General features: G+C 53.4%; 1 protein-coding gene across 1 annotated transcript in view; it reads left to right on the top strand.

Moving 5' to 3' along the window:
* Positions 1 to 24,693, top strand: part of LOC130319567 (FH2 domain-containing protein 1-like) — a 49,872-nt gene that overhangs the window by 20,281 nt on the left and 4,898 nt on the right. Inside the window, exons 4-8 of the mRNA XM_056552946.1 lie at positions 15,040 to 15,140; positions 15,374 to 15,444; positions 23,180 to 23,287; positions 23,924 to 23,994; positions 24,237 to 24,354. Of these exons, the coding sequence (XP_056408921.1) occupies positions 15,040 to 15,140; positions 15,374 to 15,444; positions 23,180 to 23,287; positions 23,924 to 23,994; positions 24,237 to 24,354 (469 nt within the window). The remainder of the gene's footprint in view (positions 1 to 15,039; positions 15,141 to 15,373; positions 15,445 to 23,179; positions 23,288 to 23,923; positions 23,995 to 24,236; positions 24,355 to 24,693) is intronic.

Raw genomic sequence — 24,693 nt, 5'->3', positions numbered from 1 at the left:
CTGGTCTATCTCTCTTTGGTCCAGCTCTGTACCTGGTCTGTCTATCTCTGGTCCAGCTCTGTACCTGGTCTGTCTATCTCTGGTCCAGCTCTGTACCTGGTCTATCTATCTCTGGTCCAGCTCTGTACCTGGTCTGTCTATCTCTGGTCCAGCTCTGTACCTGGTCTATCTCTGGTCCAGCTCTGTACCTGGTCTATCTATCGCTTGTCCAGCTCTGTACCTGGTCTATCTATCTCTGGTCCAGCTCTGTACCTGGTCTATCTATCTCTGGTCCAGCTCTGTACCTGGTCTGTCTCTCTCTGGTCCAGCTCTGTACCTGGTCTGTCTCTCTCTGGTCCAGCTCTGTACCTGGTCTGTCTCTCTCTGGTCCAGCTCTGTACCTGGTCTGTCTATCTCTGGTCCAGCTCTGTACCTGGTCTGTCTATCTCTGGTCCAGCTCTGTACCTGGTCTGTCTATCTCTGGTCCAGCTCTGTACCTGGTCTGTCTATCTCTGGTCCAGCTCTGTACCTGGTCTTTCTATCTCTGGTCCAGCTCTGTACCTGGTCTTTCTATCTCTGGTCCAGCTCTGTACCTGGTCTATCTATCTCTGGTCCAGCTCTGTACCTGGTCTTTCTATCTCTGGTCCAGCTCTGTACCTGGTCTTTCTATCTCTGGTCCAGCTCTGTACCTGGTCTTTCTATCTCTGGTCCAGCTCTGTACCTGGTCTGTCTATCTCTGGTCCAGCTCTGTACCTTGTCTGTCTATCTCTGGTCCAGCTCTGTACCTGGTCTATCTATCTCTGGTCCAGCTCTGTACCTGGTCTATCTCTGGTCCAGCTCTGTACCTGGTCTATCTTTGGTCCAGCTCTGTACCTGGTCTATCTATCTTTGGTCCAGCTCTGTACCTGGTCTATCTTTCTCTGGACCAGCTCTGTACCTGGTCTATCTATCTCTGGTCCAGCTCTGTACCTGGTCTGTCTATCTCTGGTCCAGCTCTGTACCTTGTCTGTCTATCTCTGGTCCAGCTCTGTACCTGGTCTATCTATCTCTGGTCCAGCTCTGTACCTGGTCTATCTCTGGTCCAGCTCTCTACCTGGTCTGTCTATCTCTGGTCCAGCTCTGTACCTGGTCTATCTATCTCTGGTCCAGCTCTGTACCTGGTCTATCTCTGGTCCAGCTCTGTACCTGGTCTATCTCTGGTCCAGCTCTGTACCTGGTCTATCTCTGGTCCAGCTCTGTACCTGGTCTATCTATCTCTGGTCCAGCTCTGTACCTGGTCTATCTCTGGTCCAGCTCTGTACCTGGTCTGTCTATCTCTGGTCCAGCTCTGTACCTGGTCTGTCTATCTCTGGTCCAGCTCTGTACCTGGTCTATCTATCTCTGGTCCAGCTCTGTACCTGGTCTATCTCTGGTCCAGCTCTGTACCTGGTCTATCTATCTCTGGTCCAGCTCTGTACCTGGTATATCTATCTCTGGTCCAGCTCTGTACCTGGTCTATCTATCGCTTGTCCAGCTCTGTACCTGGTCTATCTCTGGTCCAGCTCTGTACCTGGTCTATCTTTGGTCCAGCTCTGTACCTGGTCTATCTATCTTTGGTCCAGCTCTGTACCTGGTCTATCTTTCTCTGGACCAGCTCTGTACCTGGTCTATCTATCTCTGGTCCAGCTCTGTACCTGGTCTGTCTATCTCTGGTCCAGCTCTGTACCTGGTCTATCTCTGGCCAAGCTCTGTACCTGGTCTATCTCTGGTCCAGCTCTGTACCTGGTCTATCTATCTCTGGTCCAGCTCTGTACCTGGTCTATCTATCTCTGGTCCAGCTCTGTACCTGGTCTATCTATCTCTGGTCCAGCTCTGTACCTGGTCTATCTCTGGTCCAGCTCTGTACCTGGTCTATCTATCTCTGGTCCAGCTCTGTACCTGGTCTATCTCTGGTCCAGCTCTGTACCTGGTCTATCTATCTCTGGCCCAGCTCTGTACCTGGTCTATCTATCTCTGGCCCAGCTCTGTACCTGGTCTATTTCTGGTCCAGCTCTGTACCTGGTCTATCTCTGGTCCAGCTCTGTACCTGGTCTATCTCTGGTCCAGCTCTGTACCTGCTCTATCTCTGGTCCAGCTCTGTACCTGGTCTGTCTCTCTCTGGTCCAGCTCTGTACCTGGTCTGTCTATCTCTGGTCCAGCTTTGTACCTGGTCTGTCTATCTCTGGTCCAGCTCTGTACCTGGTCTGTCTATCTCTGGTCCAGCTCTGTACCTGGTCTTTCTATCTCTGGTCCAGCTCTGTACCTGGTCTTTCAATCTCTGGTCCAGCTCTGTACCTGGTCTTTCTATCTCTGGTCCAGCTCTGTACCTGGTCTGTCTATATCTGGTCCAGCTCTGTACCTGGTCTGTCTATCTCTGGTCCAGCTCTGTACCTGGTCTGTCTATCTCTGGTCCAGCTCTGTACCTGGTCTATCTATCTCTGGTCCAGCTCTGTACCTGGTCTATCTCTGGTCCAGCTCTGTACCTGGTCTATCTCTGGTCCAGCTCTGTACCTGGTCTATCTATCTCTGGTCCAGCTCTGTACCTGGTCTATCTATCTCTGGTCCAGCTCTGTACCTGGTCTATCTATCTCTGGTCCAGCTGTGTACCTGGTCTATCTCTGGTCCAGCTCTGTACCTGGTCTATCTCTGGTCCAGCTCTGTACCTGGTCTATCTCTGGTCCAGCTCTGTACCTGGTCTATCTTTCTCTGGACCAGCTCTGTACCTGGTCTGTCTATCTCTGGTCCAGCTCTTACCTGGTCTGTCTATCTCTGGTCCAGCTCTGTACCTGGTCTATCTCTGGCCCAGCTCTGTACCTGGTCTATCTCTCATCCAGCTCTGTACCTGGTCTATCTATCTCTGGTCCAGCTCTGTACCTGGTCTGTCTATCGCTTGTCCAGCTCTGTACCTGGTCTGTCTCTCTGGTCTAGCTCTGTACCTGGTCTATCTATCGCTTGTCCAGCTCTGTACCTGGTCTATCTATCTCTGGTCCAGCTCTGTACCTGGTCTATCTCTGGTCCAGCTCTGTACCTGGTCTATCTCTGGTCCAGCTCTGTACCTGGTCTATCTCTGGTCCAGCTCTGTACCTGGTCTATCTCTCTTTGGTCCAGCTCTGTACCTGGTCTGTCTATCTCTGGTCCAGCTCTGTACCTGGTCTGTCTATCTCTGGTCCAGCTCTGTACCTGGTCTATCTATCTCTGGTCCAGCTCTGTACCTGGTCTGTCTATCTCTGGTCCAGCTCTGTACCTGGTCTATCTCTGGTCCAGCTCTGTACCTGGTCTGTCTAGCGCTTGTCCAGCTCTGTACCTGGTCTATCTATCTCTGGTCCAGCTCTGTACCTGGTCTATCTCTGGTCCAGCTCTGTACCTGGTCTATCTCTGGTCCAGCTCTGTACCTGGTCTATCTATCTCTGGTCCAGCTCTGTACCTGGTCTATCTATCTTTGGTCCAGCTCTGTACCTGGTCTATCTCTCTTTGGTCCAGCTCTGTACCTGGTCTTTCTCTCTCTGGTCCAGCTCTGTACCTGGTCTGTCTATCTCTGGTCCAGCTCTGTACCTGGTCTGTCTATCTCTGGTCCAGCTCTGTACCTGGTCTGTCTATCTCTGGTCCAGCTCTGTACCTGGTCTGTCTATCTCTGGTCCAGCTCTGTACCTGGTCTATCTATCTCTGGTCCAGCTCTGTACCTGGTCTATCTCTGGTCCAGCTCTGTACCTGGTCTATCTATCTCTGGTCCAGCTCTCTACCTGGTCTATCTATCTCTGGTCCAGCTCTGTACCTGGTCTATCTCTGGTCCAGCTCTGTACCTTGTCTATCTCTGGTCCAGCTCTGTACCTGGTCTATCTCTGGTCCAGCTCTGTACCTGGTCTATCTCTGGTCCAGCTCTGTACCTGGTCTATCTATCTCTGGTCCAGCTCTGTACCTGCTCTATCTCTGGTCCAGCTCTGTACCTGGTCTGTCTATCTCTGGTCCAGCTCTGTACCTGGTCTGTCTATCTCTGGTCCAGCTCTGTACCTGGTCTGTCTATCTCTGGTCCAGCTCTGTACCTGGTCTGTCTATCTCTGGTCCAGCTCTGTACCTGGTCTGTCTATCTCTGGTCCAGCTCTGTACCTGGTCTATCTATCTCTGGTCCAGCTCTGTACCTGGTCTATCTCTGGTCCAGCTCTGTACCTGGTCTGTCTATCTCTGGTCCAGCTCTGTACCTGGTCTGTCTATCTCTGGTCCAGCTCTGTACCTGGTCTGTCTATCTCTGGTCCAGCTCTGTACCTGGTCTGTCTATCTCTGGTCCAGCTCTGTACCTGGTCTGTCTATCTCTGGTCCAGCTCTGTACCTGGTCTGTCTATCTCTGGTCCAGCTCTGTACCTGGTTTATCTCTGGTCCAGCTCTGTACCTGGTCTATCTATCGCTTGTCCAGCTCTGTACCTGGTCTATCTCTGGTCCAGCTCTGTACCTGGTCTATCTTTGGTCCAGCTCTGTACCTGGTCTATCTATCTTTGGTCCAGCTCTGTACCTGGTCTATCTTTCTCTGGACCAGCTCTGTACCTGGTCTATCTATCTCTGGTCCAGCTCTGTACCTGGTCTGTCTATCTCTGGTCCAGCTCTGTACCTGGTCTATCTCTGGCCCAGCTCTGTACCTGGTCTATCTCTGGTCCAGCTCTGTACCTGGTCTATCTATCTCTGGTCCAGCTCTGTACCTGGTCTATCTATCTCTGGTCCAGCTCTGTACCTGGTCTATCTATCTCTGGTCCAGCTCTGTAACTGGTCTATCTATCTCTGGTCCAGCTCTGTACCTGGTCTATCTATCTTTGGTCCAGCTCTGTACCTGGTCTATCTCTGGTCCAGCTCTGTACCTTGTCTATCTATCTCTGGTTCAGCTCTGTACCTGGTCTATCTCTGGTCCAGCTCTGTACCTGGTCTATCTCTGGTCCAGCTCTGTACCTGGTCTATCTATCTCTGGTCCAGCTCTGTACCTGGTATATCCATCTCTGGTCCAGCTCTGTACCAGGTCTGTCTATCTCTGGTCCAGCTCTGTACCTGGTCTATCTATCGCTTGTCCAGCTCTGTACCTGGTCTATCTCTGGTCCAGCTCTGTACCTGGTCTATCTCTGGTCCAGCTCTGTACCTGGTCTATCTATCTTTGGTCCAGCTCTGTACCTGGTCTATCTATCTTTGGTCCAGCTCTGTACCTGGTCTATTTATCTCTGGTCCAGCTCTGTACCTGGTCTATCTCTGGACCAGCTCTGTACCTGGTCTATCTATCTCTGGTCCAGCTCTGTACCTGGTCTGTCTATCTCTGGTCCAGCTCTGTACCTGGTCTATCTCTGGCCCAGCTCTGTACCTGGTCTATCTATCTCTGGTCCAGCTCTGTACCTGGTCTATCTATCTCTGGTCCAGCTCTGTACCTGGTCTATCTATCTCTGGTCCAGCTCTGTACCTGGTCTATCTATCTCTGGTCCAGCTCTGTACCTGGTCTATCTATCTCTGGTTGAGCTCTGTACCTGGTCTATCTATCTCTGGTCGAGCTCTGTATCTGGTCCGTCTATCTCTGGTCCAGCTCTGTACCTGGTCTCTCTATCTCTGGTCCAGCTCTGTACCTGGTCTGTCTATCTCTGGTCCAGCTCTGTACCTGGTCTGTCTATCTCTGGTCCAGCTCTGTACCTGGTCTGTCTATCTCTGGTCCAGCTCTGTACCTGGTCTGTCTATCTCTGGTCCAGCTCTGTACCTGGTTTATCTCTGGTCCAGCTCTGTACCTGGTCTATCTATCTCTGGTCCAGCTCTGTACCTGGTCTATCTATCGCTTGTCCAGCTCTGTACCTGGTCTATCTCTGGTCCAGCTCTGTACCTGGTCTATCTTTGGTCCAGCTCTGTACCTGGTCTATCTATCTCTGGCCCAGCTCTGTACCTGGTCTATCTATCTCTGGTCCAGCTCTGTACCTGGTCTATCTATCTCTGGTCCAGCTCTGTAACTGGTCTATCTATCTCTGGTCCAGCTCTGTACCTGGTCTATCTATCTCTGGTCCAGCTCTGTACCTGGTCTATCTATCTCTGGTTGAGCTCTGTACCTGGTCTATCTATCTCTGGTCGAGCTCTGTATCTGGTCCGTCTATCTCTGGTCCAGCTCTGTACCTGGTTTGTCTATCTCTGGTCCAGCTCTGTACCTGGTCTCTCTATCTCTGGTCCAGCTCTGTAACTGGTCTATCTATCTCTGGTCAAGCTCTGTACCTGGTCTATCTATCTCTGGTCCAGCTCTGTACCTGGTCTATCTCTGGTCCAGCTCTGTACCTGGTCTGTCTATCTCTTGTCCAGCTCTGTACCTGGTCTGTCTATCTCTGGTCCAGCTCTGTACCTGGTCTGTCTATCTTTGGTCCAGCTCTGTACCTGGTCTATCTCTGGTCCAGCTCTGTACCTGGTCTATCTCTGGTCCAGCTCTGTACCTGGTCTATCTCTGGTCCAACTCTGTACCTGGTCTATCTCTGGTCCAGCTCTGTACCTGGTCTATCTCTGGTCCAGCTCTGTACCTGGTCTATCTATGGTCCAGCTCTGTACCTGGTCTATCTATGGTCCAGCTCTGTACCTGGTCTATCTCTGGTCCAGCTCTGTACCTGGTCTATCTCTGGTCCAGCTCTGTACCTGGTCTATCTCTGGTCCAGCTCTGTACCTGGTCTATCTATCTCTGGTCCAGCTCTGTACCTGGTATATCTATCTCTGGTCCAGCTCTGTACCTGGTCTGTCTATCTCTGGTCCAGCTCTGTACCTGGTCTATCTCTGGTCCAGCTCTGTACCTGGTCTATCTCTGGTCCAGCTCTGTACCTGGTCTATCTCTGGTCCAGCTCTGTACCTGGTCTATCTCTGGTCCAGCTCTGTACCTGGTCTATCTCTGGTCCAGCTCTGTACCTGGCCTATCTCTGGTCCAGCTCTGTACCTGGTCTATCTATCTCTGGTCCAGCTCTGTACCTGGTCTATCTATCTCTGGTCCAGCTCTATACCTGGTCTCTCTATCTCTGGTCCAGCTCTGTACCTGGTCTATCTCTGGTCCAGCTCTGTACCTGGTCTATCTATCTCTGGTCCAGCTCTGTACCTGGTCTATCTCTGGTCCAGCTCTGTACCTGGTCTGTCTATCTCTGGTCCAGCTCTGTACCTGGTCTATCTATCTCTGGTCCAGCTCTGTACCTGGTCTATCTATCTCTGGTCCAGCTCTATACCTGGTCTCTCTATCTCTGGTCCAGCTCTGTACCTGGTCTATCTATCTCTGGTCCAGCTCTGTACCTGGTCTATCTATCTCTGGTCCAGCTCTGTACCTGGTCTATCTATCTCTGGTCCAGCTCTGTACCTGGTCTATCTATCTCTGGTCCAGCTCTGTACCTGGTCTATCTATCTCTGGTCCAGCTCTGTACCTGGTCTCTCTATCTCTGGTCCAGCTCTGTACCTGGTCTATCTATCTCTGGTCCAGCTCTGTACCTGGTCTATCTATCTCTGGTCCAGCTCTGTACCTGGTCTATCTATCTCTGGTCCAGCTCTGCACCTGGTCTATCTATCTCTGGTCCAGCTCTGTACCTGGTCTATCTATCTATCTCTGGTCCAGCTCTGTACCTGGTCTATCTATCTCTGGCCCAGCTCTGTACCTGGTCTATCTATCTCTGGTCCAGCTCTGTACCTGGTCTGTCTATCTCTGGTCCAGCTCTGTACCTGGTCTGTCTATCTCTGGTCCAGCTCTGTACCTGGTCTGTCTATCTCTGGTCCAGCTCTGTACCTGGTCTATCTATCTCTGGTCCAGCTCTGTACCTGGTCTATCTATCTCTGGTCCTGCTCTATACCTGGTCTCTCTATCTCTGGTCCAGCTCTGTACCTGGTTTGTCTATCTCTGGTCCAGCTCTGTACCTGGTCTGTCTATCTCTGGTCCAGCTCTGTACCTGCTCTGTCTATCTCTGGTCCAGCTCTGTACCTGGTCTCTCTATCTCTGGTCCAGCTCTGTACCTGGTCTTTCTATCTCTGGTCCAGCTCTGTACCTGGTCTTTCTATCTCTGGTCCAGCTCTGTACCTGGTCTATCTATCTCTGGTCCAGCTCTGTACCTGGTCTTTCTATCTCTGGTCCAGCTCTGTACCTGGTCTTTCTATCTCTGGTCCAGCTCTGTACCTGGTCTTTCTATCTCTGGTCCAGCTCTGTACCTGGTCTGTCTATCTCTGGTCCAGCTCTGTACCTGGTCTGTCTATCTCTGGTCCAGCTCTGTACCTGGTCTATCTATCTCTGGTCCAGCTCTGTACCTGGTCTATCTCTGGTCCAGCTCTGTACCTGGTCTGTCTATCTCTGGTCCAGCTCTCTACCTGGTCTATCTATCTCTGGTCCAGCTCTGTACCTGGTCTATCTCTGGTCCAGCTCTGTACCTGGTCTATCTCTGGTCCAGCTCTGTACCTGGTCTATCTCTGGTCCAGCTCTGTACCTGGTCTATCTCTGGTCCAGCTCTGTACCTGGTCTATCTATCTCTGGTCCAGCTCTGTACCTGGTCTATCTCTGGTCCAGCTCTGTACCTGGTCTGTCTATCTCTGGTCCAGCTCTGTACCTGGTCTGTCTATCTCTGGTCCAGCTCTGTACCTGGTCTATCTATCTCTGGTCCAGCTCTGTACCTGGTCTATCTCTGGTCCAGCTCTGTACCTGGTCTATCTATCTCTGGTCCAGCTCTGTACCTGGTATATCTATCTCTGGTCCAGCTCTGTACCTGGTCTATCTATCGCTTGTCCAGCTCTGTACCTGGTCTATCTCTGGTCCAGCTCTGTACCTGGTCTATCTTTGGTCCAGCTCTGTACCTGGTCTATCTATCTTTGGTCCAGCTCTGTACCTGGTCTATCTTTCTCTGGACCAGCTCTGTACCTGGTCTATCTATCTCTGGTCCAGCTCTGTACCTGGTCTGTCTATCTCTGGTCCAGCTCTGTACCTGGTCTATCTCTGGCCAAGCTCTGTACCTGGTCTATCTCTGGTCCAGCTCTGTACCTGGTCTATCTATCTCTGGTCCAGCTCTGTACCTGGTCTATCTATCTCTGGTCCAGCTCTGTACCTGGTCTATCTATCTCTGGTCCAGCTCTGTACCTGGTCTATCTATCTCTGGTCCAGCTCTGTACCTGGTCTATCTCTGGTCCAGCTCTGTACCTGGTCTATCTATCTCTGGCCCAGCTCTGTACCTGGTCTATCTCTGGTCCAGCTCTGTACCTGGTCTATTTCTGGTCCTGCTCTGTACCTGGTCTATCTCTGGTCCAGCTCTGTACCTGGTCTATCTCTGGTCCAGCTCTGTACCTGCTCTATCTCTGGTCCAGCTCTGTACCTGGTCTATCTCTCTTTGGTCCAGCTCTGTACCTGGTCTGTCTCTCTCTGGTCCAGCTCTGTACCTGGTCTGTCTATCTCTGGTCCAGCTTTGTACCTGGTCTGTCTATCTCTGGTCCAGCTCTGTACCTGGTCTGTCTATCTCTGGTCCAGCTCTGTACCTGGTCTTTCTATCTCTGGTCCAGCTCTGTACCTGGTCTTTCAATCTCTGGTCCAGCTCTGTACCTGGTCTTTCTATCTCTGGTCCAGCTCTGTACCTGGTCTGTCTATATCTGGTCCAGCTCTGTACCTGGTCTGTCTATCTCTGGTCCAGCTCTGTACCTGGTCTGTCTATCTCTGGTCCAGCTCTGTACCTGGTCTATCTATCTCTGGTCCAGCTCTGTACCTGGTCTATCTCTGGTCCAGCTCTGTACCTGGTCTATCTCTGGTCCAGCTCTGTACCTGGTCTATCTATCTCTGGTCCAGCTCTGTACCTGGTCTATCTATCTCTGGTCCAGCTCTGTACCTGGTCTATCTATCTCTGGTCCAGCTGTGTACCTGGTCTATCTCTGGTCCAGCTGTGTACCTGGTCTATCTCTGGTCCAGCTCTGTACCTGGTCTATCTCTGGTCCAGCTCTGTACCTGGTCTATCTTTCTCTGGACCAGCTCTGTACCTGGTCTGTCTATCTCTGGTCCAGCTCTTACCTGGTCTGTCTATCTCTGGTCCAGCTCTGTACCTGGTCTATCTCTGGCCCAGCTCTGTACCTGGTCTATCTCTCATCCAGCTCTGTACCTGGTCTATCTATCTCTGGTCCAGCTCTGTACCTGGTCTGTCTATCGCTTGTCCAGCTCTGTACCTGGTCTGTCTCTCTGGTCTAGCTCTGTACCTGGTCTATCTATCGCTTGTCCAGCTCTGTACCTGGTCTATCTATCTCTGGTCCAGCTCTGTACCTGGTCTATCTCTGGTCCAGCTCTGTACCTGGTCTATCTCTGGTCCAGCTCTGTACCTGGTCTATCTCTCTTTGGTCCAGCTCTGTACCTGGTCTGTCTATCTCTGGTCCAGCTCTGTACCTGGTCTGTCTATCTCTGGTCCAGCTCTGTACCTGGTCTATCTATCTCTGGTCCAGCTCTGTACCTGGTCTGTCTATCTCTGGTCCAGCTCTGTACCTGGTCTATCTCTGGTCCAGCTCTGTACCTGGTCTGTCTAGCGCTTGTCCAGCTCTGTACCTGGTCTATCTATCTCTGGTCCAGCTCTGTACCTGGTCTATCTCTGGTCCAGCTCTGTACCTGGTCTATCTCTGGTCCAGCTCTGTACCTGGTCTATCTATCTCTGGTCCAGCTCTGTACCTGGTCTATCTATCTTTGATCCAGCTCTGTACCTGGTCTATCTCTCTTTGGTCCAGCTCTGTACCTGGTCTTTCTCTCTCTGGTCCAGCTCTGTACCTGGTCTGTCTATCTCTGGTCCAGCTCTGTACCTGGTCTGTCTATCTCTGGTCCAGCTCTGTACCTGGTCTATCTATCTCTGGTCCAGCTCTGTACCTGGTCTATCTATCTCTGGTCCAGCTCTGTACCTGCTCTATCTCTGGTCCAGCTCTGTACCTGGTCTGTCTATCTCTGGTCCAGCTCTGTACCTGGTCTGTCTATCTCTGGTCCAGCTCTGTACCTGGTCTGTCTATCTCTGGTCCAGCTCTGTACCTGGTCTGTCTATCTCTGGTCCAGCTCTGTACCTGGTCTGTCTATCTCTGGTCCAGCTCTGTACCTGGTCTATCTATCTCTGGTCCAGCTCTGTACCTGGTCTATCTCTGGTCCAGCTCTGTACCTGGTCTGTCTATCTCTGGTCCAGCTCTGTACCTGGTCTGTCTATCTCTGGTCCAGCTCTGTACCTGGTCTGTCTATCTCTGGTCCAGCTCTGTACCTGGTCTGTCTATCTCTGGTCCAGCTCTGTACCTGGTCTGTCTATCTCTGGTCCAGCTCTGTACCTGGTCTGTCTATCTCTGGTCCAGCTCTGTACCTGGTCTATCTATCTCTGGTCCAGCTCTGTACCTGGTTTATCTCTGGTCCAGCTCTGTACCTGGTCTATCTATCTCTGGTCCAGCTCTGTACCTGGTCTATCTATCTTTGGTCCAGCTCTGTACCTGGTCTATCTTTCTCTGGACCAGCTCTGTACCTGGTCTATCTATCTCTGGTCCAGCTCTGTACCTGGTCTGTCTATCTCTGGTCCAGCTCTGTACCTGGTCTATCTCTGGCCCAGCTCTGTACCTGGTCTATCTCTGGTCCAGCTCTGTACCTGGTCTATCTATCTCTGGTCCAGCTCTGTACCTGGTCTATCTATCTCTGGTCCAGCTCTGTAACTGGTCTATCTATCTCTGGTCCAGCTCTGTACCTGGTCTATCTATCTTTGGTCCAGCTCTGTACCTGGTCTATCTCTGGTCCAGCTCTGTACCTGGTCTATCTATCTCTGGTCCAGCTCTGTACCTGGTCTATCTATCTCTGGTCCAGCTCTGTACCTGGTCTATCTCTGGTCCAGCTCTGTACCTGGTCTATCTCTGGTCCAGCTCTGTACCTGGTCTATCTCTGGTCCAGCTCTGTACCTGGTATATCCATCTCTGGTCCAGCTCTGTACCTGGTCTGTCTATCTCTGGTCCAGCTCTGTACCTGGTCTATCTATCGCTTGTCCAGCTCTGTACCTGGTCTATCTCTGGTCCAGCTCTGTACCTGGTCTATCTCTGGTCCAGCTCTGTACCTGGTCTATCTATCTTTGGTCCAGCTCTGTACCTGGTCTATCTATCTTTGGTCCAGCTCTGTACCTGGTCTATTTATCTCTGGTCCAGCTCTGTACCTGGTCTATCTCTGGACCAGCTCTGTACCTGGTCTATCTATCTCTGGTCCAGCTCTGTACCTGGTCTATCTATCTCTGGTCCAGCTCTGTACCTGGTCTGTCTATCTCTGGTCCAGCTCTGTACCTGGTCTATCTCTGGTCCAGCTCTGTACCTGGTCTATCTCTGGTCCAGCTCTGTACCTGGTCTATCTCTGGTCCAGCTCTGTACCTGGTCTATCTCTGGTCCAGCTCTGTACCTGGTCTATCTCTGGTCCAGCTCTGTACCTGGTCTATCTCTGGCCCAGCTCTGTACCTGGTCTATCTATCTCTGGTCCAGCTCTGTACCTGGTCTATCTATCTCTGGTCCAGCTCTGTAACTGGTCTATCTATCTCTGGTCCAGCTCTGTACCTGGTCTATCTATCTCTGGTCCAGCTCTGTACCTGGTCTATCTATCTCTGGTTGAGCTCTGTACCTGGTCTATCTATCTCTGGTCGAGCTCTGTATCTGGTCCGTCTATCTCTGGTCCAGCTCTGTACCTGGTCTCTCTATCTCTGGTCCAGCTCTGTACCTGGTCTATCTCTGGCCCAGCTCTGTACCTGGTCTATCTATCTCTGGTCCAGCTCTGTACCTGGTCTATCTATCTCTGGTCCAGCTCTGTAACTGGTCTATCTATCTCTGGTCCAGCTCTGTACCTGGTCTATCTATCTCTGGTCCAGCTCTGTACCTGGTCTATCTATCTCTGGTTGAGCTCTGTACCTGGTCTATCTATCTCTGGTCGAGCTCTGTATCTGGTCCGTCTATCTCTGGTCCAGCTCTGTACCTGGTTTGTCTATCTCTGGTCCAGCTCTGTACCTGGTCTCTCTATCTCTGGTCCAGCTCTGTAACTGGTCTATCTATCTCTGGTCCAGCTCTGTACCTGGTCTCTCTATCTCTGGTCCAGCTCTGTAACTGGTCTATCTATCTCTGGTCAAGCTCTGTACCTGGTCTATCTATCTCTGGTCCAGCTCTGTACCTGGTCTATCTCTGGTCCAGCTCTGTACCTGGTCTGTCTATCTCTTGTCCAGCTCTGTACCTGGTCTGTCTATCTCTGGTCCAGCTCTGTACCTGGTCTGTCTATCTTTGGTCCAGCTCTGTACCTGGTCTATCTCTGGTCCAGCTCTGTACCTGGTCTATCTCTGGTCCAGCTCTGTACCTGGTCTATCTCTGGTCCAACTCTGTACCTGGTCTATCTCTGGTCCAGCTCTGTACCTGGTCTATCTCTGGTCCAGCTCTGTACCTGGTCTATCTCTGGTCCAGCTCTGTACGTGGTCTATCTATCTCTGGTCCAGCTCTGTACCTGGTATATCTATCTCTGGTCCAGCTCTGTACCTGGTCTGTCTATCTCTGGTCCAGCTCTGTACCTGGTCTATCTCTGGTCCAGCTCTGTACCTGGTCTATCTCTGGTCCAGCTCTGTACCTGGTCTATCTCTGGTCCAGCTCTGTACCTGGTCTATCTCTGGTCCAGCTCTGTACCTGGCCTATCTCTGGTCCAGCTCTGTACCTGGTCTATCTATCTCTGGTCCAGCTCTGTACCTGGTCTATCTATCTCTGGTCCAGCTCTGTACCTGGCCTATCTCTGGTCCAGCTCTGTACCTGGTCTATCTATCTCTGGTCCAGCTCTGTACCTGGTCTATCTATCTCTGGTCCAGCTCTGTACCTGGTCTATCTATCTCTGGTCCAGCTCTGTACCTGGTCTATCTATCTCTGGTCCAGCTCTATACCTGGTCTCTCTATCTCTGGTCCAGCTCTGTACCTGGTCTATCTCTGGTCCAGCTCTGTACCTGGTCTATCTATCTCTGGTCCAGCTCTGTACCTGGTCTGTCTATCTCTGGTCCAGCTCTGTACCTGGTCTATCTATCTCTGGTCCAGCTCTGTACCTGGTCTATCTATCTCTGGTCCAGCTCTATACCTGGTCTCTCTATCTCTGGTCCAGCTCTGTACCTGGTCTATCTATCTCTGGTCCAGCTCTGTACCTGGTCTATCTATCTCTGGTCCAGCTCTGTACCTGGTCTATCTATCTCTGGTCCAGCTCTGTACCTGGTCTATCTATCTCTGGTCCAGCTCTATACCTGGTCTCTCTATCTCTGGTCCAGCTCTGTACCTGGTCTATCTATCTCTGGTCCAGCTCTGTACCTGGTCTATCTATCTCTGGTCCAGCTCTGTACCTGGTCTATCTATCTCTGGTCCAGCTCTGTACCTGGTCTATCTATCTCTGGTCCAGCTCTGCACCTGGTCTATCTATCTCTGGTCCAGCTCTGTACCTGGTCTATCTATCTATCTCTGGTCCAGCTCTGTACCTGGTCTATCTATCTCTGGCCCAGCTCTGTACCTGGTCTATCTATCTCTGGTCCAGCTCTGTACCTGGTCTATCTATCTCTGGTCCAGCTCTGTACCTGGTCTTTCTATCTCTGGTCCAGCTCTGTACCTGGTCTGTCTATCTCTGGTCCAGCTCTGTACCTGGTCTATCTATCTCTGGTCCAGCTCTGTACCTGGTCTATCTATCTCTGGTCCAGCTCTGTACCTGGTCTATCTATCTCTGGTCCAGCTCTGTACCTGGTTTGTCTATCTCTGGTCCAGCTCTGTACCTGGTCTATCTATCTCTGGTCCAGCTCTGTACCTGGTCTATCTATCTCTGGTCCAGCTCTGTACCTGGTCTCTCTATCTCTGGTCCAGCTCTGTACCTGGTTTGTCTATCTCTGGTCCAGCTCTGTACCTGGTTTGTCTATCTCTGGTCCAGCTCTGTACCTGGTCTATCTATCTCTGGTCCAGCTCTGTACCTGGTCTATCTATCTCTGGTCCAGCTCTGTACCTGGTCTATCTATCTCTGGTCCAGCTCTGTACCTGGTCTATCTATCTCTGGTCCAGCTCTAAACCGTATTAACCCTGCGTTTCTTGCAGTTTCCAGCAGAGACTTGAGGTGTTGATCCTGAAGGAGGAATTCTTTCTGCAGTTGAACTCTCTGAAGCAGGCGGTGGAGGTGCAGATGGCGGCTGCGGCAGGTGAGGGGTCATCTTTCATGGATGGACCATCTGTTCTGCGTACGGTAGATTTGGCTCCTTACCTTTTCACCTTATGTGTAAAGGAGGGAAATTTCTACAGCTCAAACTCTGAAATAATTCTGACTCTGACCCTACGCAGGGTCCATAGCCCACAGCACCCCATCCTCCGCTCTATACAGGACCCCGCTCCCATGACACCCCCCGTGTTATCACAATGTCTTGTATCATTCCAGAGCTGCTGCAGTGCGAGGATTTACACGTCATCATCCACCTGGTGCTGAAGGCTGGAAACTATATGAATGCCGTGAGTTATTCCGTCCATCGTGTGCATCCATGGTGACCATAGGGTGGTATAGAGGCCCCGAATTCTATTTGGGGGGGTTGTAATGTCACTTGTGACACCGCGGTACACACCTGTTATATGGCAGCAAAAAATGGTGACATTTATTCATAAGAGTTGCCAAATTCCCAAAACTGTCTTATAGGAGCATGGACCTGTAATGCCATGTGGTCACAAGTTTTCACCATTTACAACAATAATTCTTCCTGACCCCATAATTCCCTTATTGCTATAGCATCAGACCAGAGATAGACCGGACCGGACCACGGACCGGACCGCACTAGACCACAGACCGGACCAAAGACCGGACTGGACCAGGTTCAGAAAAAGACGTGTTTCTGGTGAGGCCGCCCCTGGTGAAGTCACAACCCGGCAGTGTTGTTTCTCCCCTAAATACTGCACTAGAGGGTGTGCACGTTCCTCCTGGTCTATGGTTGTGCTCCTCCCAGTCATGGTCTAAGGTTGTGCCCCTCCCAGTCTATGGTTGTGCGTTTCCCATGCCCAGTCTATGGTTTTGCTCCTCCCAGGTCCGTTCTATGGTTGTGCTCCTCCCAGGCCCAGTCTATGGTTGTGCTTTTCCCAGGCCCGGTCTATGGTTGTGCGTTTCCCAGGCCCGGTCTATGGTTGTGCTCCTCCCAGGCCCGGTCTATGGTTGTGCTCCTCCCAGGCCCGGTCTATGGTTGTACTCCTCCCAGGCCCGGTCTATGGTTGTGCTCCTCCCAGGCCCGGTCTATGGTTGTGCTCCTCCCAGGCCCGGTCTATGGTTGTGCTCCTCCCAGGCCCGGTCTATGGTTGTGCTCCTCCCAGGCCCGGTCTATGGTTGTGCTCCTCCCAGGCCCGGTCTATGGTTGTGCTCCTCCCAGGCCCAGTCTATGGTTGTGCTCCTCCCAGGCCCGGTCTATGGTTGTGCTCATCACGGTCTATGGTTGTGATCCTCCCATTCACGGTCTATGGTTGTGCTCCTCCTGGTCTATGGTTGTGCTCCTCCCAGGCCCGGTCTATGGTTGCGCTCCTCCCAGGCCCGGTCTATGGTTGTGCTAGTCACGGTCTATGGTTGTGCTTCACCCAGGTCCGTTCTATGGTTGTGCTTCTCCCAGGCCCAGTCTATGGTTGTGCTCCTCCCAGGCCCGGTCTATGGTTGTGCTCCTCCCAGGCCCGGTCTATGGTTGTGCGTTTCCCAGTCTATGGTTGTGCTCCTCCCAGGCCCGGTCTATGGTTGTGCGTTTCCCAGGCCCGGTCTATGGTTGTGCGTTTCCCAGGCCCGGTCTATGGTTGTGCGTTTCCCAGGCCCGGTCTATGGTTGTGCGTTTCCCAGGCCCGGTCTATGGTTGTGCGTTTCCCAGGCCCGGTCTATGGTTGTGCTCCTCCCAGGCCCGGTCTATGGTTGTGCTCCTCCCAGGCCCGGTCTATGGTTGTGCTCCTCCCAGGCCCGGTCTATGGTTGTGCTCCTCCCAGGCCCGGTCTATGGTTGTGCTCCTCCCAGGCCCGGTCTATGGTTGTGCTCCTCCCAGGCCCGGTCTATGGTTGTGCTCATCACGGTCTATGGTTGTGCTCATCACGGTCTATGGTTGTGATCTTCCCAGTCACGGTCTATGGTTGTGCTCCTCCTGGTCTATGGTTGTGCTCCTCCCAGGCCCGGTCTATGGTTGTGCTAGTCACAGTCTATGGTTGTGCTCCTCCCAGGCCCAGTCTTTGGTTGTGCTCCTCCTGGTCTATAGTTGTGCTCCTCCCAGGCCCGGTCTATGGTTGTGCTCCTCCCAGGCCCGATCTATGGTTGTGCTCCTCCCAGGCCCGGTCTATGGTTGTGCTAGTCACGGTCTATGGTTGTGCTCCTCCCAGGCCCAGTCTATGGTTGTGCTCCTCCCAGGCCCGGTCTATGGTTGTGCGTTTCCCAGGCCCGGTCTATGGTTGTGCTCCTCCCAGGCCCGGTCTATGGTTGTGCTAGTCACGGTCTATGGTTGTGCTCCTCCCAGGCCTGGTCTATGGTTGTGCTCCTCCCAGGCCCAGTCTATGGTTGTGCTAGTCACAGTCTATGGTTGTGCTCCTCCTGGTCTATGGTTGTGCTCCTCCTGGTCTATGGTTGTGCTCCTCCCAGGCCCGGTCTATGGTTGTGCTCCTCCCAGGCCCGATCTATGGTTGTGCTCCTCCCAGGCCCGGTCTATGGTTGTGCTAGTCACAGTCTATGGTTGTGCTCCTCCCAGGCCCGGTCTATGGTTGTGCGTTTCCCAGGCCCGGTCTATGGTTGTGCGTTTCCCAGGCCCGGTCTATGGTTGTGCTCCTCCCAGGCCCGGTCTATGGTTGTGCTCCTCCCAGGCCCGGTCTATGGTTGTGCTCCTCCCAGGCCCGGTCTATGGTTGTGCTCCTCCCAGGCCCGGTCTATGGTTGTGCTCCTCCAAGGCCCGGTCTATGGTTGTGCTCCTCCCAGGCCCGGTCTATGGTTGTGCTCCTCCCAGGCCCGGTCTATGGTTGTGCTCCTCCCAGGCCCGGTCTATGGTTGTGCTCCTCCCAGGCCCGGTCTATGGTTGTGCTCCTCCCAGGCCCGGTCTATGGTTGTGCTCCTCCCAGGCCCGGTCTATGGTTGTGCTCCTCCCAGGCCCGGTCTATGGTTGTGCTCCTCCCAGGCCCGGTCTATGGTTGTGCTCCTCCCAGGCCCGGTCTATGGTTGTGCTCCTCCCAGGCCCGGTCTATGGTTGTGCTCCTCCCAGGCCCGGTCTATGGTTGTGCTCCTCCCAGGCCCGGTCTATGGTTGTGCTCCTCCCAGGCCCGGTCTATGGTTGTGCTCCTCCCAGGCCCGGTCTATGGTTGTGCTCCTCCCAGGCCCGGTCTATGGTTGTGCTCCTCCCAGGCCCGGTCTATGGTTGTGCTCCTCCCAGGCCCGGTCTATGGTTGTGCTCCTCCCAGGCCCGGTCTATGGTTGTGCTCCTCCCAGGCCCGGTCTATGGTTGTGCTCCTCCCAGGCCCGGTCTATGGTTGTGCTCCTCCCAGGCCCGGTCTATGGTTGTGCTCCTCGCAGGCCCGGTCTATGGTTGTGCTCCTCCCAGGCCCGGTCTATGGTTGTGCTCCTCCCAGGCCCGGTCTATGGTTGTGCTCCTCCCAGGCCCGGTCTATGGTTGTGCTCCTCCCAGGCCCGGTCTATGGTTGTGCTCCTCCCAGGCCCGGTCTATGGTTGTGCTCCTCCCAGGCCCGGTCTATGGTTGTGCTCCTCCCAGGCCCGGTCTATGGTTGTGCTCCTCCCAGGCCCGGTCTATGGTTGTGCTCCTCCCAGGCCCGGTCTATGGTTGTGCTCCTCCCAGGCCCGGTCTATGGTTGTGCTCCTCCCGGTCTATGGTTGTGCTCCTCCTGGTCTATGGTTGTGCTCCTCCCAGGCCCGGTCTATGGTTGTGCTCCTCCCAGGCCCGGTCTATGGTTGTGCTCCTCCTGGTCTATGGTCGTGCTCCTCCCAGGCCCGGTCTATGGTTGTGCGTTTCCCAGGCCCGGTCTATGGTTGTGCGTTTCCCAGGCCCGGTCTATGGTTGTGCGTTTCCCAGGCCCGGTCTATGGTTGTGCGTTTCCCAGGCCCGGTCTATGGTTGTGCGTTTCCCAGGCCCGGTCTATGGTTGTGCGTTTCCCAGGCCCGGTCTATGGTTGTGCTCCTCCCAGGCCCGGTCTATGGTTGTGCTCCTCCCAGGCCCGGTCTATGGTTGTGCTCCTCCCAGGCCCGGTCTATGGTTGTGCTCCTCCCAGGCCCGGTCTATGGTTGTGCTCCTCCCAGGCCCGGTCTATGGTTGTGCTCCTCCCAGGCCCGGTCTATGGTTGTGCTCATCACGGTCTATGGTTGTGCTCATCACGGTCTATGGTTGTGATCTTCCCAGTCACGGTCTATGGTTGTGCTCCTCCTGGTCTATGGTTGTGCTCCTCCCAGGCCCGGTCTATGGTTGTGCTAGTCACAGTCTATGGTTGTGCTCCTCCCAGGCCCAGTCTATGGTTGTGCTCCTCCTGGTCTATAGTTGTGCTCCTCCCAGGCCCGGTCTATGGTTGTGCTCCTCCCAGGCCCGATCTATGGTTGTGCTCCTCCCAGGCCCGGTCTATGGTTGTGCTAGTCACGGTCTATGGTTGTGCTCCTCCCAGGCCCAGTCTATGGTTGTGCTCCTCCCAGGCCCGGTCTATGGTTGTGCGTTTCCCAGGCCCGGTCTATGGTTGTGCTCCTCCCAGGCCCGGTCTATGGTTGTGCTAGTCACGGTCTATGGTTGTGCTCCTCCCAGGCCTGGTCTATGGTTGTGCTCCTCCCAGGCCCAGTCTATGGTTGTGCTAGTCACAGTCTATGGTTGTGCTCCTCCTGGTCTATGGTTGTGCTCCTCCTGGTCTATGGTTGTGCTCCTCCTGGTCTATGGTTGTGCTCCTCCCAGGCCCGGTCTATGGTTGTGCTCCTCCCAGGCCCGATCTATGGTTGTGCTCCTCCCAGGCCCGGTCTATGGTTGTGCTAGTCACAGTCTATGGTTGTGCTCCTCCCAGGCCCGGTCTATGGTTGTGCGTTTCCCAGGCCCGGTCTATGGTTGTGCGTTTCCCAGGCCCGGTCTATGGTTGTGCTCCTCCCAGGCCCGGTCTATGGTTGTGCTCCTCCCAGGCCCGGTCTATGGTTGTGCTCCTCCCAGGCCCGGTCTATGGTTGTGCTCCTCCCAGGCCCGGTCTATGGTTGTGCTCCTCTCAGGCCCGGTCTATGGTTGTGCTCCTCCAAGGCCCGGTCTATGGTTGTGCTCCTCCCAGGCCCGGTCTATGGTTGTGCTCCTCCCAGGCCCGGTCTATGGTTGTGCTCCTCCCAGGCCCGGTCTATGGTTGTGCTCCTCCCAGGCCCGGTCTATGGTTGTGCTCCTCCCAGGCCCGGTCTATGGTTGTGCTCCTCCCAGGCCCGGTCTATGGTTGTGCTCCTCCCAGGCCCGGTCTATGGTTGTGCTCCTCCCAGGCCCGGTCTATGGTTGTGCTCCTCCCAGGCCCGGTCTATGGTTGTGCTCCTCCCAGGCCCGGTCTATGGTTGTGCTCCTCCCAGGCCCGGTCTATGGTTGTGCTCCTCCCAGGCCCGGTCTATGGTTGTGCTCCTCCCAGGCCCGGTCTATGGTTGTGCTCCTCCCAGGCCCGGTCTATGGTTGTGCTCCTCCCAGGCCCGGTCTATGGTTGTGCTCCTCCCAGGCCCGGTCTATGGTTGTGCTCCTCCCAGGCCCGGTCTATGGTTGTGCTCCTCCCAGGCCCGGTCTATGGTTGTGCTCCTCCCAGGCCCGGTCTATGGTTGTGCTCCTCCCAGGCCCGGTCTATGGTTGTGCTCCTCCCAGGCCCGGTCTATGGTTGTGCTCCTCCCAGGCCCGGTCTATGGTTGTGCTCCTCCCAGGCCCGGTCTATGGTTGTGCTCCTCCCAGGCCCGGTCTATGGTTGTGCTCCTCCCAGGCCCGGTCTATGGTTGTGCTCCTCCCAGGCCCGGTCTATGGTTGTGCTCCTCCCAGGCCCGGTCTATGGTTGTGCTCCTCCCAGGCCCGGTCTATGGTTGTGCTCCTCGCAGGCCCGATCTATGGTTGTGCTCCTCCCAGGCCCGGTCTATGGTTGTGCTCCTCCCAGGCCCGGTCTATGGTTGTGCTCCTCCCAGGCCCGGTCTATGGTTGTGCTCCTCCCAGGCCCGGTCTATGGTTGTGCTCCTCCCAGGCCCGGTCTATGGTTGTGCTCCTCCCAGGCCCGGTCTATGGTTGTGCTCCTCCCAGGCCCGGTCTATGGTTGTGCTCCTCCCAGGCCCGGTCTATGGTTGTGCTCCTCCCAGGCCCGGTCTATGGTTGTGCTCCTCCCAGGCCCGGTCTATGGTTGTGCTCCTCCCGGTCTATGGTTGTGCTCCTCCTGGTCTATGGTTGTGCTCCTCCCAGGCCCGGTCTATGGTTGTGCTCCTCCCAGGCCCGGTCTATGGTTGTGCTCCTCCTGGTCTATGGTCGTGCTTTTCCCAGGCCCGGTCTATGGTTGTGCTCCTCCCAGGCCCAGTCTATGTTTGTGCTCCTCCTGGTCTATGGTTGTGCTTCTCCCAGGTCCGTTCTATGGTTGTGCTCCTCCCAGGCCCGGTCTATGGTTGTGCTAGTCACGGTCTATGGTTGTGCTCCTCCCAGGCCCAGTCTATGGTTGTGCTAGTCACGGTCCATGGTAGTGCTCCTCCCAGGCCCGGTCTATGGTTGTGCTAGTCACGGTCTATGGTTGTGCTTCTCCTGGTCTATGGTTGTGCTCCTCCTGGTCTATGGTTGTGCTTCTCCCAGGCCCAGTCTATGGTTGTGCTAGGCACGGTCTATGGTTGTGCTCCTCCCAGGTTCGTTCTATGGTTGTGCTTCTCCCAGGTCCGTTCTATGGTTGTGCTCCTCCCAGGCCCGGTCTCTAGTCGTCCTGGCCTTGTGCTTCTCCTCCTGCTAACGCCCATCAATACCCCTGATCTCCATCTGTCCTCAGAATACATGGAGGTGAGATGCTGGAGGCGAGAAGTCACATGGGTTTTTCATGGCATATTCTCCTGTCCGATCATCCGATGCCCAGCGAGTCTTTTTCTTATTAATGGTACCTGGTACCTTGTGTCAGGACCTGGGACATCCAGTGTGCAGGATAGTATATCAGGTTATGATTTCTGATATGGTGACAGATGGTTCAGCTCTGAACCCTATCTATCTCTGATCCACCTCTGAACCCCATCTATCTCTGATCCACCTCTGAACCCGGCTATCCAGTGTGCAATTGAGTCTCTCCAAGCCTGATGTCCAATGGGGTGGGATAGTATACCTGGACACCCCCTTTAAGATTTCCTTCATATGGGGCTGACTACTACATCTAGGCTGATATCTAGGAAATGTGTCAACAAGTGTTGCGCTTCTTATGTTATTAGGGAAATGGGTAAAAGTAGGGTAAAAATTCCATGAGGAACATTGATGTTCTTGCTCCATGATCTGTTCAGGTTGAGATTTTTGATATGGTTACAGATGGTTTTTCCTATCTACGACACCAAGCATGGACATACCAAATGTGTAATCAGAGGCCCTCCGACTGTCTATTAGACTGCAGCACATACACGATAACTGTCTTGGCATGACCATTATCTCCCAATCTATCCCACATAAACATGAATGCTTGGCTCGGCTGTATGTTCACGTGTTGGGAACAAATGGATCAGGCAGTTAAAATCCAACATGCCCGATCCCTCTCCTCACCATCGGTCGGGCAGAGTAAGGGGCTCTCCATACACATTAGTTGGGCGGCCATAACTGGTGAGTTTCTGATTGTTCTCTAGTATGTATGAGGATCATAAAGAACTGGGCTGAGGAATTTCATGGCTTACTGGGGGACTGAGTGGGTTCTCGGTCTTGAGTCTGATGTAAATGGAGGCACCGTAAGGATAACTTCCCTCCATCCAAGAGAAACTGACCCCCAAATGGTTAAAAATCTCAGAAGACCAGGGGCAGTGTTCTAGACTGTTTAGAATTCCTGACTACCTGAAATGTGCAGGAGGGAAACCTTCAGGTATATACACTAGGATGGTGTCGGGGGTTGTGGCCTCCTAAAGGTGAAGAGATGTCTAGATTGTCCCCTCGATTATCGGCCATTGATTCACTGGGTCACAATCTACTCAGGTGACTTGGATGGCCTTCCATCTTGGTTTGCAGAATCTGTGTCTAAGTCATCGCCTGTTCCTTATGATTTCTTGTCTGTCTTGTAGGGCGGATACGCCGGGAGCGCGGTTGGATTCCGTATGGGATCCCTACTAAGACTGGCCGACACTAAAGCAAATAAACCAGGAATGAACCTCATGCACTTTGTAGCAAGGGTAAGAATGAAATGGTTAAAAACTGGGCGGCGGAGAGATAATCCATTGTAATCCGGTATAATACTTTGTCAATGTAGACCGGGCGGCTGAGGAGGCTTCACATGTCACAGTGGTTCATACTGGGGGATGAATTGAACACATTCTATGACACTTATAGGTTGGCTTACTGTATGCTGAAATGTTGGAGCTTATTGTTGCATCCCCCCCCCCCCCCCCCCCCATCTCTCTACTAAACCACATCAATTTGCCTATAGACTGTCAGGTCTCTGGCACAGGTTTATCCAGAATAGTGGCACGTTTGGAATAGCAAAATGGGGTGGCTGGTCAGGATGTGATAGGGGGATGCATGGCCAGTACGAGCGAGCCTGTACACAGACAGGGTGGGTGGCCGGGACGAGTGAGCCTGTGCCCAGATCGGGGGGTTGCTGGTATCAGCCCGTGTCCAGACAGGGGGGTGGTCGGTATGGGCCTTTGTCCAGACAGGGGGGTGGCTGGGATGTGCCTGTGTCCAAAGGGGGGGGGGAGGGTGCGTGGCTGTTGCCGGTATCAGCCTATGTCCAGACGGGGGGGGGGTGGCCGTGACCTGTGTCCAGACGGTGGTGGCCATAGTTATGATTCATATTTTTCTTTATACAGGAGGCAGAGAGGAACAATCCTTCATTACTGACTTTCCCAGACAAGCTGCCGCACATCAGCCAGGCCTCCCGGTGAGGATTTGTCTTCTCTTTTTCCCTGGTGATTCCAATGGGATTGGATGGGGGGGGGGGGGGGGGTCATATTTATCAGGACTTGGGCCACATTCACACATGTTGTGGATTTATCTATTGGTTTCCGTAAAATGTACGTATTCTGCAGCCAGTTCTGGGGGTCGTAGATCCGGTCCGGCTGCTGTCGCTGATCTCTCACCAGTACCTTTTCCTTTGCACTCATTATTCTGCTGTCTCCTCAGTATCACATCTCAGGAGGTGGAGACGGACCTGGAGAACTTATCTCAGAGACTTGGAAGCACCAGGGAAGCCCTGAGAGATCAGCCAGACCTTAGGCATGAAATGGCGCCATTCCTGCAGGTGAATAAACTCCACTCTGTAATGTCTATCCTCCAGTTATCTCCAGAGATGCACTCACTATTCTGCTGTAATGTCTATCCTCCAGAGCAGCACTCACTATTCTGCTGTTACATCATGCCTTATCCTCCAGCGCTGCACCCACTATTCTGCTGTTACATCGTGTCTTATCCTCCAGAGCTGCACTCTCTATTCTGCTGTCATGTGTTATAGGACAGTTCATATACTTTCTCCTGTGGGTTTTCCATCCCTGAATTCCCTGACAGGATTGATGGGAGTGATGCCCTGTACAGCACTGCAGAATATGTTGGCGCCATATATTATAAACCTGTATATTGTCGT

Source organism: Hyla sarda, unplaced genomic scaffold (assembly GCF_029499605.1).
Source record: "Hyla sarda isolate aHylSar1 unplaced genomic scaffold, aHylSar1.hap1 scaffold_214, whole genome shotgun sequence".
NCBI classification, from domain to species: Eukaryota; Metazoa; Chordata; class Amphibia; order Anura; family Hylidae; genus Hyla; species Hyla sarda.
Note: the sequence above shows the minus strand (reverse complement) of the source record. Positions and strands in the feature narration are given on the sequence as shown.